Source organism: Ambystoma mexicanum, chromosome 1p, assembly GCF_040938575.1.
Source record: "Ambystoma mexicanum isolate Mex_15411 chromosome 1p, UKY_AmexF1_1, whole genome shotgun sequence".
Lineage (NCBI taxonomy): Eukaryota > Metazoa > Chordata > Amphibia > Caudata > Ambystomatidae > Ambystoma > Ambystoma mexicanum.
In genome coordinates, this window is record NC_090921.1 from 11,775,350 (window position 1) to 11,795,842 (window position 20,493).

General features: G+C 45.8%; 1 protein-coding gene across 5 annotated transcripts in view; it reads left to right on the plus strand.

Annotated features, from left to right (window-relative positions):
* LOC138563807 (beta-1,3-galactosyltransferase 5-like) overlaps positions 1–12,379 on the plus strand; it is a 325,373-nt gene extending 312,994 nt beyond the window's left edge. For all 5 annotated transcript variants that reach the window (XM_069642868.1, XM_069642865.1, XM_069642866.1 and 2 more), the window contains one exon: positions 6,716–12,379. In XM_069642868.1, coding sequence (XP_069498969.1) covers positions 6,716–7,176 — 461 coding nt within the window. In that variant the 3' untranslated portion in view covers positions 7,177–12,379. The remainder of the gene's footprint in view (positions 1–6,715) is intronic.
* The last annotated feature ends 8,114 nt before the right edge of the window (positions 12,380–20,493 follow it).

Here is a 20,493-nt window from a genome sequence, read left to right on the forward strand (position 1 = left end):
AGCTGGTGGCTGGCTCTGAAGCTGGCATGGGGCAAGTCGCTATACAACCAATAGATTCGAACGAAGGGTTGGTTTCATTGTTAACTTGGGGCGAAAAAAAGTCCTCCTGGTCGAAGTCAGAATAAGACATGATGGCTCCTTGTCCATGGCAAAGCTCTGTGAGATATGTTACTCTGGGACCATTCCTTTGACTGAGGCCTTCACAGTGTCAAGAAAAGAAATTATTGATGCTTTTGACACTATGATTTTGTGGTACTCCCGGGTGTTCCTCAAAAGAATGCACTAACATTTTATCCTGCCAACTAGGCATTAGATCTAGCATGGATTGGCCATAGTAAAGCAATAAACGAAAACAAATCCTTTCCAGTTGATTCTGTCAATAATAATCCTACAGAAGGTGGAGCCATAGTAATTTACTGTATTCTCGCTACAGCGGTAGCAGGTATTTAGGTTATCGTCCTTCGCTACATGTCATTGCATGCCGAAGAAAGAGCTTTTGTCAATATTCAATATTCCTTGAGCTGCACCTCCTTCAACAGAGAGGTTTGTTACTCTGGTGCTTAAGTTACTCATTTGTCCCATTTTCCTTGATCTCGGGAAAGGGATTTGAACACTGACCTGTATGACGATTGGTGCCCTTTCAGTGATGAACGCGTTGGAGTACCTTTTCAAGGGAGAAACGCGTGCGCTTCAACAGTGATCAACAACAATTTACTTGAAAATAGTGTTAAGATCCATCACCAACAGCCAAAAGGAAGGCAGGGATAATATATGGAACTCTGAACGATTGTCTTCATTTCGCCGATGTGAAGACTTTCTCAAGAGCTGGGAGACATAAAATGGTGGCGTGGACTGAATTTGGGTATCCGTTTACTCTTACTATTGTACATCCATTTTCATTTCTGTCACAGTTTATTAGATGGTCACTCTCAACTCATGGAGTCTCCCCTCCCCCGCTCCCCGAGCCAGGTGGCGCACAACAAAACGCTTTACAGATTAGGCAATCACCAAAACATCAACCACTAAAACTGTGGCACTACACAATATCACAAATTCGAATTTCTTGCACCAATTGACTAACATAGATTTAAACGACTTTCAGTTGCTATAAGGCACAGGTAAAATGTTGAAGTTTGCAGTCACAATTTACATCCGATTTCTTGGAAATTAACCAATAGGAAAAATACAAAACACCAGTGATTGCTTAGTTTGGCACAAATCTCCTTTCCTCCAGCAACCCCCACCCTCCAGGCATCAATTAGATATGACCCCGCTAATCTGAAGGCAAGGTACAGGGAGTGGGAACACAATGGAAAATCATTTTGGGCTTTTTATTTAGGTAAAATGCAATGTTTTGGAATTCTGATTTGGGATGCAAGGGAATAAATTGGGAATTTTGTTATGTACCACTCCTACAATGAAACTGCAAGGTTTTGGGATTCTAGTATGGACTGAAAGGGAAATTTGTTTTGCACAATTTGTTTTCAAAGGTAATGCAAGGTGTTGGGATTTTTGTTTTGGGGACACTAGCAAATTCAATTGAACAGCAGGGTTACCCAATTACATTACAGACTGGAGTCATTTACAGTCCACTGGGATAAACCTTTGTCCATTTCGAATTTTGAAAAAGAAATCCCCCCCGTGATAAATTACCCTATGGGAACTAATTAAATTATATTTTTATTTAATTGTGCTAAGGGTATACACGCTCCCCTTCGCCCCCTCCCACGTGGCGAGCACACACCAATGCAAAGGTGAGCGTTAAACAGACAGATTCCAACACAATTCAAGGTAACTGGATAGGGTGTTCTTCTATAGAGGATTCATTGAGTTAACTTTTTAGTTCAATATGGACAGGGCCTACCCGGTTTTAATCCCCCCACCTTCACCCACTAAGGGAAAGGTATTCAGGCAGGTAGCTTCCCACACAATTGATAGCTTTGGGATATATATACTCGGATGGGATATCGGTTCTTAACTCAGGAGGCCCTCCAGATCCTAGGACCCTCTTTCAGGCAGGCAGCTCACACCTGAAGCCTCTATCCATGAACCAGGTCCCCCAGCCACATGCCTCTCTCAGATAGGGCTCCTAGGTTTCCAAGTAAAGTCCCTGCTTCTCCTTTTCTCCCTCCTTCTCAGTAGGTCTTGGTTTAGCTTTGTTCCCCTTACACGGTGGTGCCTTGATGGATTAGGAAGCTCTCCTGGTCTCTCTCCCTAGTTGTTTTCTTGCCCGCCCTTTCTTAAATTGGAAATTGCCATGATATAAGGCTAATAACACCTACATATTGTCATAATTCCAATGATACAGATTGGCTAGCGCTCTCCCTTCATCTCCCACCAAGACACCCACTGGCTGCTGATAGGACCAGAAGTTGGGGTTTATGGGTTATGGAAGCTTAGGGAGGAGGAAAAATACATCTTTTCAAAGTGACAGGTAGTTTTAAGCTTTTGGATTCTGAAAATCTGCCAACGTGGCAACTACCTTAATCTTTCGGATAACTGCATTAATCTATATATTTTTGAATTACACATTTTATGGTGAGTCAGAAAATACTAATTGTATTTCGGCACGCCCTTCCTGGGCGGAACTACCTTTTTTTGTGATTTGCTGCAGCACTAGAATAGTTACAAATATGAAGCTTTCCTCTTCCAACATTAATTTCTCAGTCTATCACCTCACCAATTTTCCAGTTCCCCAGACTTATGAAAATGCTGGAATCATAATTTTTCGCATAACTCGTATCGATCACCCAAAATATGTTTTTACATGATCCGGACAGGCTTCTGATTCCCTTTAATATGAACCCGGGATCAGCTCAGTGGAACACAAAATGCACCTTTTATTCAAGAAAATGTACTTAATGTTAGTTAATGGCAAGGCACCATAAGTGTCCCTGAGTTTCACACCTGCCCCACCATTTCTTAGGTTTCATTTCTCTTCTGTGACCTGATTAGGACATCTTGCTGGCCCATGTAATCATGCCCTCCCCTCCTGGGCTTCAAAGGTTTTTTGTTCGGAGCTAATACACATTTCATGGGGAGACCTGACCTTAAGGTCACTAATGCTGGCAGGCTTATCTGCCACCTCCACAATTCCAATCTACTCCTCTGTATTTTGTAGCATTTAAACTGAAAACTAGACCTTCTTCTCCTAGAGGTCCTCAGCCAAAGATCTTGAGATAAAATTTTCAGAGGTCCAGAGCTTCCAGTTCAATGGGGAAAACCAGCTACGTACACAATTCTAAAAGAATAGCATTTTACATGGACACAATGTGTTTAACATGTAACAGTTTGTATCACACTTAGTCCTGCTGTTCATAAATACAATATTTCTTTACTACTATATTAGAACATGGGTAGATTAATTATTAATCTTATGCACACAGATAGGCCACAGTTAACATAGGAAACCAATGTTCACTTTTACAATAAACGAAATAGGCCGTTCTCTTTGCATGCTGTGATTTTCTATGATGAAAATTAAGTCTCTTTATTCCTGATAACGCAATCTGTCACTTGACTTTATTTCCTAAATGCCAGGCATCATTCCTCCTATTTATCTTCCAGATGTGCTGTATTTCAAATGTATCTTTTCTTTCCATGTGCACTGCTGCGGTTTTAAATCTGTCAAAGGTGCCTTCTCAATTTACACAAAGTCAACATCTGTAGCACCACCTGTTTCTTTTTGTTTGACTCCATTGGACACAGTTAGCAATATTACAGTTCTAAGGCAACTCTCCTTCAACTCGGTGTGTTTGTATTTTACTAAAGTTGAAATTGGCACATTTTTGTTCATTCCCTAGACCTTATATCAAAAAACAGTGTTTTGGACTGGCCTGCATTTTCCAATGGGTCTCAACATCAGCCAGCTAAGGTGCATTCATGTACAGACTAGCAAATTGGCATTGTGACATTGTTTGAATAATGAGTTTTAGTACCAGACGGCCAGCCAATCATGATGCTTAGAATGGAGTCTTTACCAAAGAGTAAAGACCCTGCTCCAAGCCTCCTCGTAAGCAGGTGGCTGCCATTTTCCCTGCCGCCCTGCGCTCCCCAAGCGGCTACTAAAATTAATTATTCAAACAAGGTCACAAATACGAATTTGCTAATTCACATATAAATGCACCTTAGAAATGTACCCCTTGCACATAACTGGTAATGCCCCCTTAACTCAGAATGTATTGCTATTAGTATCCTGGCCCACTGTACCAGAATACTAATAATTTGTGCTGGTACTGACTGGTAAGGCCCCCAGCTAACATTAAAGCCCTCGGACCTACACCCCAGGGCATTACCTGAACAGTAATGCCCCCCCAAAACTCGGGACGTATAATATGATATGATAGGATATTTGTAACACGTTTAATACCCGGAGGTTTCTAAGCGCTAACCCGGGGATCGAATCTGTGGTGCTCGGTGTCTTGCTCCCAAGGCAAGCATGTTGCCCCTGAGCTACCCTCCCGAGTATTGCTTTAGAATTTTCAAAAGATAATAAAATATTGAAAAATCCAAGTATTAAAATAATGCTCATCTTCATGACCTTGTATAGCCCCCCCGCCCCCCATTGTTCACTGGTAGAATTGTTACGCGCTTCATGCTAGACTGTGAGGGGAATCTTGAATCAATTCACCGACCTGGGGACCACCGAGTCAGAAAGGCAAATTCCTTTTAGTCCCAATACTCTCTTCCTCCTTTTAAAGCATTCGGAATTAGATTGTAGGTGAGTTTACAGGAAACTATAAGACCATACGGACAGCACCCTTATACAGCAGATTCTCCAGAACCTAGCTAGGCACCTCCCCACCAACCTGTATTAGGAAGTAAGGACGCATCACACCCACATGGAATCCTATTCCCAAATTAGGAATTATTAACAAACCATGCACCCTACTTCCATAGAGGTGCAGAACCGTAGTATAGTACTTCTTACCCTAGCAAGACATGGCCCTTTGCATTATGTCTCTCTCCCAGAGGGACATAGCGGCACAGGGGTGGACGTATGCTCACATCACTTGCCTACCCATCTACTAGCATATGCGCCTGAGACAACCAATGTATCCCCGGCTAGCCGCAATCTAACTTCACCCCTAATCTGAAGAGCCTGAGGGCTCAACTCCTTAGGTAATAGACGTTTCTAGGGCAGGCGATACAATCCCAGTCCTTGCCATCACTTCTAGGCAGTGGTGGTGCTCTTATTGGAGTTATTTTGCCTCCAGTCGGAGACTATTGCCCGATAAGCGCTGTCTAGAAGTACATCCGAGAACATTATTATTGCTCCCCCATGCAAACAAAAAACTCTGGGCACTTTACCATCTGATTCACTCAAAATATTGTAGACTCAAACCATCTAACACTAGCCCGCCACTATTAGCAGGTCTTGTACATGATATGTTAACATTCTCATCTATGGCTCTCCATACCCCCATGTAGCATCAGATTGTAGCATCAGATTTGCTAGTGGGTTACACCAGCATATAGTCCTCATCTTACCTCTGCCTTTCTCGCTCTTGTTTTTGGGAAGAGAAGTCGGTAGACCGGGGGGCCTATGTTTGTCCAACTCCAGTCCTCGAGGGCCAGGATCCTAACAGATTTTCAGGATATCCCTCATTAATTTTTATGAGACAAAAAGTGCATTCAGAATCATTGTATGCAAATTGATCTCATGAATATTGATGGGGGGTATCCTGAAAACCCAACATGGATCCGTCCCTGGAGGCCTGGAGTTGGGACAACCCTATATACCCACCGTTAATGGATGCTGCATGTGTCTGGGCTTTCTCACCTATCATGGGGAATAAACAATGCAGCTTCGGGAGGGCATAACTTCAAAAGGAACACCCCAAAGTGTGCAACCATAAGTAGATCAGGAATTGTAATAATACATATCTTTGTGTGATTAAAAGGATACATTCAAGTTTCATGGCCTATTGGAAAAGCAGGTGGTTTCCTGGTAAGCCTCTCTCTCTGAAAGGCTATTACTGCTGAGTAAGGCCTAGTCTGATGTGTGACTGACAATTCTCAGCCCAGGTGGCCCATCACTGGCATGAGTCTGCCAAGAAATCTCCCACTCTCCTCTTAGGTCAGTCATTGATCATGGGGACCATTCTAGGGTATCTTATGCGTGGCATAGCAGCATAAGCTTTTGCAGATTCTGAAGCATGGCGTAGCAGCTTTAGCTGTTGCAAGATTCTGAAGCGTGGCATAGCAGCATAAGCTGTTGCAGATTCTGAAGCATGGCGTAGCAGCTTTAGCTGTTGCAAGATCCTGAAGCATGGCGTAGCAGCTTTAGCTGTTGCAGATTCTGAAGCATGGCGTAGCAGCTTTAGCTGTTGCAAGATTCTGTAGCGTGGCATAGCAGCTTTAGCTGTTGCAGATTCTGAAGGGTGGTTTAGCAGCTTACACTGTTGCAGATTCTAGAGGCGTGGCATAACAGCTTCAACTGTTGTAGATTTTGGGTGGATGATCAGTACAATTATGAACCAGCAGCCATACTGAACATCTGCATTCCTGCTATGTCACAGATTGCTTTGCTTTCTTGGAATGTTTGATATCGAAGCCATTGCGAATGAAATGAAAGGATAGATTTTGATGGGAAAGTGAGGGACAAGGATCAGAATAAAAGTAATGAGTTCCACTAGGCCATTTGTTAGGTTAATATGTTCTAAATCTTTAAAATATTCCTGACATTTAACAAACTTTATCTTCTCCTCTGCAGGTGATGACGATGAGTTGGCCAACCCGAGCGTCATTGTTAAGTACATAAGAACCATTGCCAACGTATCATGCTGCCTACATGGAGCCCTACAGCGACACTCAGTTGTGGTGCGCGGCGGAAAATATGGGGTCACACACTCCCTGTTCCCACTCCCCAAGTATCCGAACTTTCTTTCTGGTGGTGGCTTCCTAATGCCAGGGGCCACTGTGCCAAGCCTCTACCGAGCCTCTACCGAACTACCCGTCTATCCGCTGGATGACGTCTACCTGGGGATGCTGGGGCTAGTGGCCCGCATTGAATTGCGGCACAGCCCCCTCTTTTATGTCTTTGGCTTGAAATACGACACATGCCACTACAAGGCGGCCGTAGTTGTCCACGGCATTTCCCCAGACCAACTGGTTAGAATCTGGACTGAAATGGAGGAGGCAGAGTGTGAGCCTGTATTCAAATGGAATCGGTGATACAATGAATAAACGATGTGTTTACTTCCTGTCACGTGACCAACCAGATGGGGAGCTGGACATCTAGTTGGTTTGTGCCGTATGCAGTGGAAAGGGACGGTAACTTAATGTTGGGCAGGGAAGACCATGCCATACAGGCGGCTCCATCATTCAATTGGTGGTTGTGTTCCGCTGTGTCCCAGGTGTTCAGTGCGTACCATGCATTGAAAAGCAAGAGTACACACCTGATACAGCAGTTGCTTCTGCCGCTGGATCCTCATTTGTGGCTCTGGAAGGGAACCCCTCTGTGGTGTGCTGCATATCCCACCTGCTTCCATGGAGCCTCCCATTGTGTGTGTCTGTGAGCATGACTTGGTGTCTATCGCCAGAGCCCGCCCCTGATTCCCAGCTAGCACAAGTGACATACCTGGGCTGAACTTTCTCTGTTTCTTCTCAGGGATAGAGTATTGAGATGCCAAATGCCCCGGTCTGTTGGCCAACTCTCTGCATTCTTGGGGTGTAATGGGGGAGATTTTACTTTTCGACGATTTTGTTGGCTTACGTGTGGCGGGACACCATAGATACCACTGATTGGGCTCGTGGCGGGACATCATAGATACCACTGACTGGGCTCGTAGCGGGACACCATAGTTACCACTGACTGAACTTGTGGCGGGACACCATAGATACCACTGATTGGGCTCTTGGCGGGACACCATAGATACCACTGATTGGGCTCGTGGCGGGATACCATAGATACCACTGACTGGGCTCGTGGCGGGACACCATAGATACCACTGATTGGGCTTGTGGCGGGACACCATAGATACCACTGATTGGGCTCGTAGTGGGACACCATAGATACCACTGACTGGGCTTGTGGCGGGACACCATAGATACCACTGACTGAACTTGTGGCGGGACACCATATATACCACTGACTGGGCTTGTGGCGGAACACCATAGATACCACTGATTGGGCTTGTGGCGGGACACCATAGATACCACTGACTGGGCTCGTGGCGGGACACCATAGATACCACTGACTGGGCTCGTGGCGGGACACCATAGATACCACTGACTGGGCTCGTGGCGGGACACCATAGATACCACTGACTGGGCTTGCCGGAACTGGCAATGCAGGGAATACTTGTGTAGGTCACTGTCTACACCTATTCTGGTTGCACCTTTTACTGACAATATCAACACTGAGAAGATAGTTTATTGTGCTTGCACAGATCAGCAATATCTATTGGACATGTAGAAACTGGCAAAACCTGTTAGCAGTCATGCACAGCTGCCCATATCTGGGTTTGGATGGCATTGTGGCAATCCCCAAAAAGCCCTGCAAAGATGTGTTGACATAGAAAAATATGACTGGTACTACATGTTTTAAAATGCACCATTTTGCACTCGCTTTGTGTGACACCCTAATCCCTCTGAGTGTTGTTGAAATTCCATAGCTTACTGGGACAATTGTGCTTTAAAATACACACAGTGTCACCATGGAGAGTTTCCAGTGACCTTGGTCGCTCCACCACGTGTGCCTCTGTTGAATTGGCTGTGCACCTCCCACTCAACCACAAAGTGGGAAATATATGTATATTGGCTGTGGAGCACTAAATAGCAGAAAGTTTAAGGAGTGGTATTGTTGCTAGGACATCGAGTGAGTGCACAAACGGCTCCATGTCTATAGGTCACGCACAAAAGGTTGCCATCCCGAAGTGGCGACCTTTTGTGCGTGACCCTGTCCCCATTAATGACGGGGGTCTCCACTTCCAAACCGCAGCCTCTACCTGGCACCCTGCGGCTGCTTGCTCCTCTACCTGGCACCCTGCGGCTGCTTGCTGCTCTCGCATATAGTCAGTCTGGCTGCTGCGGCGCCGAAAGCCAGGGCACAGCACAGTGTGATCTTGTGCGCAACCTTTTAAGCCCCAAGCTTCAGGCGCTGCGGTAAACAAACGGCAGGCGCAACAAACACTACAATTGAATCTGACTCCAGCGTCTTGGTTGTGTAAGAAGAACATTGGAGGTTGTGTCGATAACACAGTGGCACCCTTTCAGCCCGCGTAAAGATAGCAGTACTGAACAAAACTACTGAAAATATGCCCTACCACTCTACTTGGCATTCTGCCGCTGTTAAATACGCCTTCCTTGAAATGATCTGTAAAATAGATTAAAGCCTCACCCACAGGATTATAATTAATGCTTTTGGATTAAGAGCTGACAGAGGCATCTGACCTTCATCTTCCAGTTATTAATGTTGCACTTTTGGTTGACGCCCGTGGGTGGTGAATTGAGAAAACCAGGTAATTAGTCCTGTGTTCGCTGCTTAACACTGCACGGCTCCGTTGACATACCTCAACCCTGGAGGATGGCTTTCCAGCAGTGTTGCCAACTCCTCAGTGAAGAAAGTAGCTATTGGCTCCCCTAGAAGTCGCCAGAAGTAGCTAGATGACGTCACTGCCTAATTTGCATAATTACCTCCTCTTCCCCCTGCGATTTATGGCATTTACTGTGCCCCCCCACCCCTTTTAACTCCTCCCTTTTAAGTCATCAGTGTGTTTTGCATTACTCCCGTTAGAAAACGGGCGAATGACCACACTTTTTTCAATTGGTTTGGAAACTTGCATAAATGAGCAAGTCTCCAAACCAATTGAAAAAAGGAGCTAGATTTCTCGCTAGCCGCTTTTTAATGAAAAAGTCGCTATGAGGGGGCGTACTTTCTTGCTAAATATAGCGAGAAAGTCGCTAGGTTGGCAACACTGCCAGATCATCTACGTGGCCACTGAATTCATAGTCTCTGCAGTTTAGTGGCCAACAGTGGCCTACATTGTGGCAGGCTGAATCCGGATTTCAGGTGAGCCACCATACTGGAAAGAACATGGAATATCCTGGGATCATGGCAGGAATCGGACGGATAATAATAATGTGGCGTTAAGCCGCCCCCCCCTTCCAAGGGCTGGAGCGAACATGGGCCCCGGGCCATTGCCCCCCATTTCAGCCTTTGGAGTGGGTGCTTAACGCCATTAGCACCCCGGATTACCAAAGCGGTAACCCGGGGAGCTAAAAGTATTTTCAATGAATGAACAGGACGCCTCGCGTGTCCCATTCAATGACTGAAAATATTGTGCTAAAATGGCCGCCATGGAAAGAGAAGGCGGGGCTCCTTACAGAGCCCTTCTTCCCTTTCCATAGTGGCCGGAGAAGCTGAGAAGCTGCGGTATGCGCCGCTGCAACCAACAGTTACGTGGCATTGGGAAGGAGGGTGACGAAAGATGGCGGCCAGTGGAACCAGGCATCAGGCGGCTTGCAATGCGGGCTGAGATTGTAAGTTTGAGCTGGCATTTCGAGCCACCTGATTAGCTGGTTCCCCGTGCCAGGTTGGTAAGGACTCCTAACCGTGCCAGGTTGGTAAGGACTCCTAAAACAAAGTTTGATTAGGTGCGTTACCAGGGTTGTGAAGGCATTACGAGTTGATAACTGCTTGCTAGCTGAGTTGAAAGACTCGAGTACAGCGAGGGCCCTCTGCAAGGGCTAATATCTGCTATCAACCAATATGGCTCTCAGAGCACTGGATTCTCACAAATAGAGAGCCTGGGCCCTTTTTTCTATATAAGCTAAAACCTTCAAAGATGGCAGCCATGGAAATGGAGAAGGGAGCTTTCATTTCCATGTTAAACCCTGAGCACCTGGGAAGACCCGCTGCTTGATATGGAAGTAATGGCATCCAGCAGGCCAGGCTTAGCAAGAGGCAGAGAAGGGCTGGGGTAGTCTGTGGGGGCGAGCTGGGCGAGTGGCCCAGGCGAGTGAGGTGCACATCTAATTGCAGGAGCTGATTTGGAACTATGATCTTTTACTCGCGATGGCACCCTGGGTTCGACCAATCTGATTGGCTCACTCACATCTCTTGAAGCGAATTGTTGACATTTCCTTTCATTCCCATCCCTAGGGGGAGTGTTGTTTCTCCAGGGACAGCACCATTTTTCTCCAAAGCTTCGTGTTCTGTTTCAAAACATGGGCTCCCAATGATGATATAAGGAAACCCTCCAAATAGATTTGCCTCTTGGAATCCAGTGCTTCTGAGATCCCCTTAAACCACAGATGAGGGGAGCTTTTTTATACGATCAGGCACCTGAGCAGTGAAACGTCTTATCAGCTATTAACAAGGTCACATTTCAACATAAAAGAGGTGCACATTAAAGGAGTGCTTCTGTGTTAATGCCCCACTCAAGGAAAATGGACAATCTCGGTGTCTGGCTCGTGCCCTCTAAAGGCCTACATACAGAAGGCAGTAAACAGAAGACCCCCTCCCGTACGTATGCCTTTAGGGGGCCCAGAGGGGCATTGGCTTGCCTAAGTGGATGGGGGCGTGACAGAGAAGAGAGGGAATGGCCTCCCCACAATTGACAGGGGTAAGAAGGGAGGAGGAAAAAGACCAACCTTGTGTTTAGGGGTTGATGGGTTGAGACAACCTTTGCGGCTGTACACCGCCAAGTCGGTCTTTTGCATGCAGGGTTTAGACCCCCAAACAAAATTGTTAGCTCTGCAGCTAGAACATCAGAATTCTAGGAAAGGCTTTCCCGGTTAACCATGATGTGTGATCCTGGGCGAATCCTTTTCTTTCCTGTGCTTCAGTTTCCTTATTTGGCAACATTGAGACTGCATGGAAATGAGCTAGAAGCTGGTATTTGAGACAATTTAAAGGAACTAATTGGAGTGCTCAATATTCTGGCATATGGGATTGCACCCAAAGCAAACATTTCTAAAGAAAACCTTCTGTTGGTACCTAATTGAGGCGACAGTGGGGACGTGTACCATGTTTAGAGGGTGACCGTGCCGCATCATACACTGCATACAGTGTTCTGCAGGATTACATGTCCAGTTTTTGGTCAATAGGTATTTCTTTCTACTTCTTGAGAACTGCCAGTGCTTAGTCTGTTTCTAGGCGTTGCACAATGTGTGGAATAAAGGAAAGGAGGTACATTGAGAAAAGGGGGAGGGAGGTTCCCGGGATGATCAGCAATTCCCCAACTAGGGAACATATCACATGTGCAATGAGGTACAGCAATGAAAAAGAAAAGAAAATAAATGCATGATTGATCGCGCACGTTTTATAAAAGCGAAAATGTGAACGTACTGGAGATCTGTTAACTTTATTTTTTGTACAAAATTCAAGTTTTTAATCGGACGTGTAATTTAATAAAAGCCTAAAGTTTCACAATTTCTGGATGAAACCCTTTTTCTTTCTGTTGAGTTATTTGAGTTGTTGTTGGTGGTGGTGGTGGTGTGGAGGGTGACATGTTGAGCACGAGTCATTGGAGCCAATTAGTGCTTGATCAGTTGCTAGGCGCTTTGCCTGCGCACCTGATATGATAAGTCATTTATAACACGCCTGTACACAAGTGCTTCTAAGCACGATGGGAACACAACTACAATGAACGAGAAGCTTAAAAGGCACTGACTGTCCTGGCCTTCGGGGGAAACTGGAGGGTTGTGGGCCCGGGGCTATGGGGTGCATCACTGTGTGTTGTGCATTGCAGAGGCCTGACCTATGGATGTACATCCGGTAGCGCCTTACACTACTGATGCTCAATGGGTGTGTCACATTGGAACAAAGTGGGCAGCAGAGTCTGTGACCTTCCAGAAGTTTATTTTCGAGGGCATGTGAGCCTACAGCAGTGCTTTACATGGCACACGGAATCAGAGGGGGACTCTCGGGCGTGGGCTAAGGGGCTGCCAGGGGCTTAAGCAAGTGCCTCCCCCCCCTGCCAGGCATCCCTTTGCAGTGATCATTTGCCTCATACCCAGGTGCGATGTTGATGATCCCTGCATCTGTTGGCTAAAGGGATGGCTCGGGGTGGGGTGGGGTGGGGTGGTCTGCACCACACATTTTCTTAGTGCTGGCGCCGACCTTGCCAGGCATCCCCTTAACTAAGAGATGCATCGATCACCCTTGCGTTTATTTATATAAAGCCATACATACTTTATATGAAACGAGGCCTTGGCTTCTAGCAGCCTTGGAGGCGGGGGCTAGCAGGGGACTTTAGGGAGCCCTGGCAGTGCCACGTCTGAAAGATTATCCATTCAGGCACTGCCCCCTCCTCTGGCCCTCAGCGGCTCCCAGGGACTCCCTGAAGGCCTTCAGTGTCTCTACCACTTTCCCCCATGTAGTGGGTGTAAAGACTGGAGGGGTCTATCTGTACTCCTGCCCTCTATAGGGCAGAGTAGAAGCAGAGAACACCCTAGCCAGGATTCTCTATAGGGTAGCGATATTGATATTGATATTTTATTTCTATTGTGCTCACACACAATAACAACATTGATAAAATATACAGTCTCTATGTGGTACCACAATTACTACTTTGATTCCATTAAAATGCATCAACCTTGGCAGTGTCAAATGGCATACAAATCAATTAATGAAGTGAACCGACCATAGACTTGAGGAGGAAACAAGCTGGTTAAGCAATTGGCAGAGTATTGAGCCCCTACTAACTAGACACAGTTTGTGTGAGGATCCCCCCCACCTGGGCAACATGGAAATAAAGATAATAAAGAAGCCCTGTCCTTTTATTGCTTCTCAGACTTATTTCCCTCTACAAATGTTCTACTTCCCCAATGTAGCTGGATTAGCAGAGTTCTACGTTGGGTCATCGACAGATCCTTCTTGAGTGAAACCACGGATCGTCGAGCTCCCTCGAAGAAAAGGGGGAACAATGCTATTGAGGCAGCAGCTTCGGTCCTGACGGTGCTCGTCGACGATCGGTCGTGGACGTCCTGCAAAGATGAGGCGTGCATTGCACCTCGACGACGATAGTTTGTTGCCACAAAGAGTCAATGAAGAACTTTGGCCCAGCAAGGGAGTCTGGTCGTCAGAGTCTTTGTGGTATTTGGGTGGCGGGAAACCCACCAGTGGATTCTCCTTGGTTCGTCAGCGACCTTGACTTTCTCCGGTCGGACAAAGTGGTGAACAGTGATGAGCAAGGGAGTCCTTGATTTAAAGTGTTCTTAGGCAATGAAGCGTTGTGGCTCCGGTCATCGGCAGCACGACGTCAAGGCGGTCCCCGCTTCTGGGCGACATGGCTTCGACTGGATTCCATCGGTTACAGCAATCCTCTGAACCCTGGATGACGGGAATGGACTTCGATGGCCTCGATGTCAGGGTGCTTTACTTCGACATTCCTCAGCGGTCGCCGTCTCTGGTCGACAGTGTTTCGAAGACTGGCTTCCCGGGCTCTTCGGCGAAGGTTAGCCGTCTGCATGTTGTTCCCTCGTAGCTCTGGAAGAGGTCTCCTAGCTAGGACCTCTCTTGGATCAGTTTCTTGAATACACATCAGCTTTCAGATTGAGTCGAAGGGAAATTGCAGTGAAACTTCTTCTTCCGGCTCGGCTTCGAGATCAAGCATCAAGTTTTGACTTCAGCTTTTGAACGATTTCCATCAGTGAGAGGTCCCCAGATATACTGTTTGGTCGCTCATTCACTCTGCTGGGTCACACTCAGGCAACCAATCATTCAGAAGGGCATTCATGCAGGCAGGCAGCCAATCAGGGTCACAGTGCTTTCATGCCATTCGTCTCCATCCAGACACTCACAACACGGAATGTAGATTCAGACAAGCACCCAGCCATTCAGCACTCCACACTGCAGTCATACCAGTTTCGGGAAGGGCTTTCTCAGTCATTGTGACCAACACCAGAAACTAGACACCCATAACATGAAATACATATTCGTCAAACACTCCATTTACCCACGTCCAAACCCACGGGCATACCCACAACATAGTCATTGGGAAGGCTCAAGCCAGTCTGGCCTGGACTTCCCCACAATACCATATATGGAACTTCCACCCAACAGCCAGTCTGGGGAAGGTACAGAGCCAGGGCTTCTCAGGACTTTGGGAAAACAAGGTAACAGGCAATAGAAAGCAAGAGGCCACAGGGGCCATCTTGTCTCCTATCAGGAATCCACTGATTCCTATGGCAGGGCCTGGGTATCCCAAAATGGAGGATACTCTGAGCACCTGTCAAATTCAGCATGACGCTGCCACCAGCCCATACCCTGTTCTGTGGGCCACACAGAGGTGCCTGAAAACATACAATAGGGGTACAGGGTTGTACCCCCACCCATGGGTGCCATAAGGGTATCCCATGGGTCTGTTCACCAAACCAAAAAGAGGAAGAGCTGCACTGCCAGGAGTCCCACATGGACTCCTGTGCAGACAATAACACAGAACACACATGATAAAAGGATTACAGGAAAAGGACATGGAGGTCCTGTCCCTCCAATGCATTTCCAGCATCACAGTGGGTTCCTTGAAGCTTTTCCTGGATTCAGCCTTTTTACCAAGATCTCAGCTTCTCTGTAAGTCCTTGGAGGTCATTACAACCCTGGCGTTAAGGGTTAATGACGGCGTTAACCCTTAACGCCGGATTCCCACTTTTAACGCCTGCTTTTGGCAGGCGTTAAAGTCCATGGCGCTAACCCGCCATGGTGCTCATTACGCCGCCGTAATTTACGGCGGCGTAATTAGCGCCTTCCCCACTCCCATTATGCCCTATGGGGCAAAAATGCTTTTTTGGCACAAAACGGTGGACATTGTTAACATTTACAGAGCAGAGGAACAGTGTCCTTAGCAATGGGTGAGAGGATGTGGATATAAGATCAGATGATACAGGAGGTAGAGACATGAACCATGGACGAAGACATTATGATATAGGAACAGGAACAGGATAGTAGAGGAAGTACTAGGTTTAGGATGATAGGATATGGGGTAAGTGCAGTGGGGTTGTCCTAGAGACATAGGGGCATAGAGGAACAGGGAGATGTGGTGGTGTAGAATGCTATGTAAATGGTTCATTAGAAAGGAGGAGCACTAGGACGGGTTTAAAATCGTGATAGTCTGGGTAGTGCGGAGAGGAAGATCATTCCATAGTAAGGGAGCAAGGAGAGGGAGAGAGCACAAATTAAAGATAGTACAAGCGGCACGAGAAGTGGCAAGCAGGTGAGCAGAGGATGATTGTAGAGGGTTAGGGTAGAGTAGGGAGTGAGATAGTCCGATAGGAAGGGTGGGGCAAGTCTGTGTATAGTTTTGAAGATGATGAGAATGAGTGCATACTTTCCCTACTGTCTCATAGATAACCAGCCGACCTGATGACTGGCTGCGGCGGTGGGGGTGAAGCGGGGGAGGTTGAAGAGTGTACAGAGAGCAAAGTTGAGGTCTTTATCAAGTGTTAAAAAAGCATATTTGGGACGCCCATAGAGGAGACTGGCCCAGTAGTCAGCTCGAGAGAGTACTAAAGAGGAGATAAGGTGCTTCTTAGCAGTGTGCAAGTCATGAGAATGTCTTATTTGTCTGATGTTGAGGAGATTAAGTATAGCCGGAGTGGCAGATTTTGAGATGAAGAGCAAGAAGTTGTGAGATTGGTTGAAGATGACACCAGCATTGTGAACTTCAGTCTTAATGGAGGTGAGCATAAGTGAGTGAAATGCGATCCAGTATTTGATGGTGGAGAGACAGTCAGAAATGTTTGACCATCAGACAAGGGGGAATGGAGAGGAAGATCTGAGTGTCATCAGCCAAGAGTTGATCAGCGAAGCCATAGCCAGAGATCAAGGTGTCAAGAGCAGAGGTATAGAGAGTGAAGAGAAGTGGACCCAGGACTGTCCCTTTGGGAACAGCAGTGAGGGGGTTGAATGGGGAGGTAAGGCTGTTAAGTGTCTGTGAAATCTGAAGCAAACCATGTGAGGGCCTTATCGCCGCTATCTAGAAGAGATGGTGTTGAGAGAAGGTCAGAATGGTTGCCGATATCAAAGGCAGCAGAGAGGTTGAGAAAAATAAGAATAGATGAAAGGTTTGAATGGCAAGTGGAAGATATGTAGTTGCTGACATTGTGGACGGTGAATCAGTAGAGTACAGAGGTCGAAAGACATATTGAAGAGGATCCTGGAGGTTGTATGTGTTAAGAGCCAGTTGAAAACTCCATGCTGTGGGATTTTGAAATAGTGATGTAGAAGAGACGTTGAAAGTTGGCAGGACAGTTAAGATCTAGGCCAGGTTTATAAAGGATAGGGATGACAGTAGCCAACTAGTAGGATGATGGAAAAGTGGCACTGTGAAGTGAGAAGTTGAAGAGGGAAGCAAGATATGGATCAACACTGGGAGCAATAAGTTTCTCTGTGTGAGGATACAGGGTTGATGGGGGCACATGAAGGGGTAGCCGTGAGAGGAAGGGCAATATTCCCATCTGGGTTAGTGCGGGCAAAGGAAGACATTGTCACAGAAGAGGAGAGGAGGTGAGAGGTGGTGGAGAAAAGTAATCAGGAGGGATAGAAGGTAATTTGTAAGGATATTTTAAATTTTGGAATTTTTATAAGCCAAGTAGTGAGCAAGATCGTTAGCATAAAGAGTAGAGGAAATGACGAGGGTCTAAGAGAAGGTGGGAGAGTTGAGTTGCAAGATGTTTGAAGGTGCCTAGCTTTATAGGAGTGAGATGAAATGAGAGTCAGATAGAAGTCACCTATGGCAGAGTCGAGAGCAGAGGAATAGTTTTGAAGAGCAGTCAGTAGAGTTGGAGATACGAGGAGGTTTATATCTCTGCCAAGTGTGAAGGGTTTTCCTCATGCTGTTTTCAGGGTAAGGATGGTAGACGTAAACCAAGGCCATGGAGGGGAGGGTTTAGGAGTGACTGTAGTAAGAGGGAAGTGAGAGAGGAAGGGAGTGTTAAGAGTAGCATTAGAGTTAGTGGAGCCTTCATCAGTGGATGGAACTGTGAATATTGCATTAGAGGAGAGAGAGTGGTGTAGGTCAGAGCGAATTTAAAGGAGGGTAAACATGTACTTGTTAATGGTAGTGGTATTTAGAGAGAAATGGGTGGAAGGAGTAGAGACTGAGGCAAAGACCATGGAATAATCAGAGAGAGAGAAGGAGCGGTGGAGATATTTAAGGCAGAGAGCTGAGAGTAGATGAGAATAAGGTCGAGGGAGTTACCATTTGAGAGTGAGTGGTTAAGGAGAAGAAGTCAGTGGATGGAGGAGTGGAGAGAGAGGGCGGAGGTAAAAGTCACCAGTTCAGTGGTAATGAGGTGATGATGGGGATGAAGGGAGTCAACTAGTTGGGAGATGTGGTAAATAAATTGACTAGTGGGACCAGGTGGCCGATTAAGCCATATAATATGAATGCCATGTGGGGCAGCGATTGTGGAGATAGTGTTTTAGAAAGAGGGAGAAATTGCTGGAGATAGGGGAGTAGGAGAGATAGGAAGTTTTGAAGATGAGCACAGTCCAACAACACCAGCCCTGCCAGTTGGGCATGAAGGTTGAAAGGTCATGAAGGGCAGCAAGGGTTGCAGAGTCTGAGGGAGAAATCCAGGTTTCTGTAAAGATCATGAGGTCAAGAGAGGGAGAGTGGGAAAGAAGGAAGTCCAAAGTAAGGAAAGTTTTGTTACAGATAGATTGCGTGCGCATTCCAAAGAGCAATATAAAGTGAGTGAGATGTAGAAGCATAGCTTTTTTTAAAAAAAAAAAAATTATTGTAAAACATCAGTTCAATATACAATATCAAACTTTTGTTACATTAAATTAAATTAAATCCAATCCACCTTCCAATTCCAAACAGTCCAAGTTTGATAAACTCAAAAGAAAAAGAAAGAGAGAAAAGCAGCAAAAAGAACCAAATCATCAATTTCCTTTGGACAAAGATTGTAGCTCAAGTTGGGGCATGTTGAAAAATTGGATCGAGAAAATTAATCAGGCTGCAGGAGTGCTTGATGTTTTGACCTCCTACAACATGATCCCACCATTCATCAGGGTCATACATTTGGGGTTTAAATTCATTCAGATGCAGTTCGCGTTGGTCAGTCAACATTGGACACGCAGTTACAAGATGTTTTGAGGACTCAACTTCCGATGATTTGCAGAACCGACAAGCGTTGATTGCGGTTTCTTTGTTTTTAAGTAACCATAGCATTTTGTTTGTGTTTAAGGCATTCAGACGAAATCTCAAGAACTGCTTCCTGTGATGGTGTGATGGACAGTTCGTAAGGTATTTTGGTTGGTGATGCATTTTTACCAAACTTTTAGAAGGGGGCAGGATGGATTTGAGGACTAGCCTGTTATTGTATGTTAAAATCCAATCCCACGCGGCTAGCTTCTTTTTGGCATGTTGGGGACGCATAAGGAGCTCTTCTTCACATATGTTTGCATCGACCATAATTGCGTTGAGTTTGGTCTTCCATGTTATTAGAAGAGATGAAACTGCATCATCGTTTTCATTCCTAAAGATTTTATATGCAGGAATTTTGTCGCCAAGCAGCATTTTGCGTAGTGTAGATAATGATTTCCAAACGACTGTCATGTAGATTGAGTTTAGGGCTAATTCATATCTCAGAGCTGAAATTGAGATGTAGTTTGGTAGGCCTAAAACCCGCCTCCAAAACTTCCCTTCCAGTTTATGCCATAGATTGTGGTTTACATTCCACGCTGATTCACCACCAAACGTAAGGGTTGGAATTACCTTCTCGAGGTAGAACATGACTACAGGAGTGATAGAGAATTTCCTGTAGTCCTTGTTAATTTTGGCTCCTTGTAGACTTAGGTTTTTAGTTCTGTCCATTAGATCGCTAATCCAGGCGGCTTCGCAGATGGAGTCATTTATCATTACGCCCAGGTAACAAATAGATTTGACAATGTTTAGGCATTTTTTTTCAATAAACCATCTGAAACATTTATCTTTTCTTGAAGTGCTTTGTCCTATACACATGATCTTAGTTTTTTTGGTGTTTAGGAACAGATCATTTGCACTTAGGTACTCGTTCAGGCGGATTAGGAGATGTTGGAGCCCAATTTGTGTTTGATCTATTAACACAATGTCGTCAGCGTAAACCAAGCAATTCAGTTGAGTTCCATTAAGCTTTGGTGGAAAACAGTGGGCGGAGGCCAACCACTCAGGTAGATCTGCAAGAAATAGTTTGAAGAGATCAGCAGCCAGGGGGCAGCCCTGCTTAACCCCTTTGTATGTTCTTATTGGTAGAGTAAGGTTGCCTTGAGAATTTACTCTTATTTGAATAGAGGTGTTAGTATGTAAGGCGATAATGGGATCTAACAGCTGCTCAGGGCATTTCCAGGATCGCAATTTAGCCCATAGTTTACTGCGATTGATAGCATCAAAAGCTTGCCGCAGATCGACAAAGGCAAAAAATATTTTTTTCTTTGCCTCCATAGCTGACAATTCTAGGATGGTCAGAATTGTAAGATTTACATTGACTCCGACTTGACTCGTAAAGCCAGTTTGACGACAATCATGCTTTCCAAACAAGAGGGCCCATTGCACCAAACTT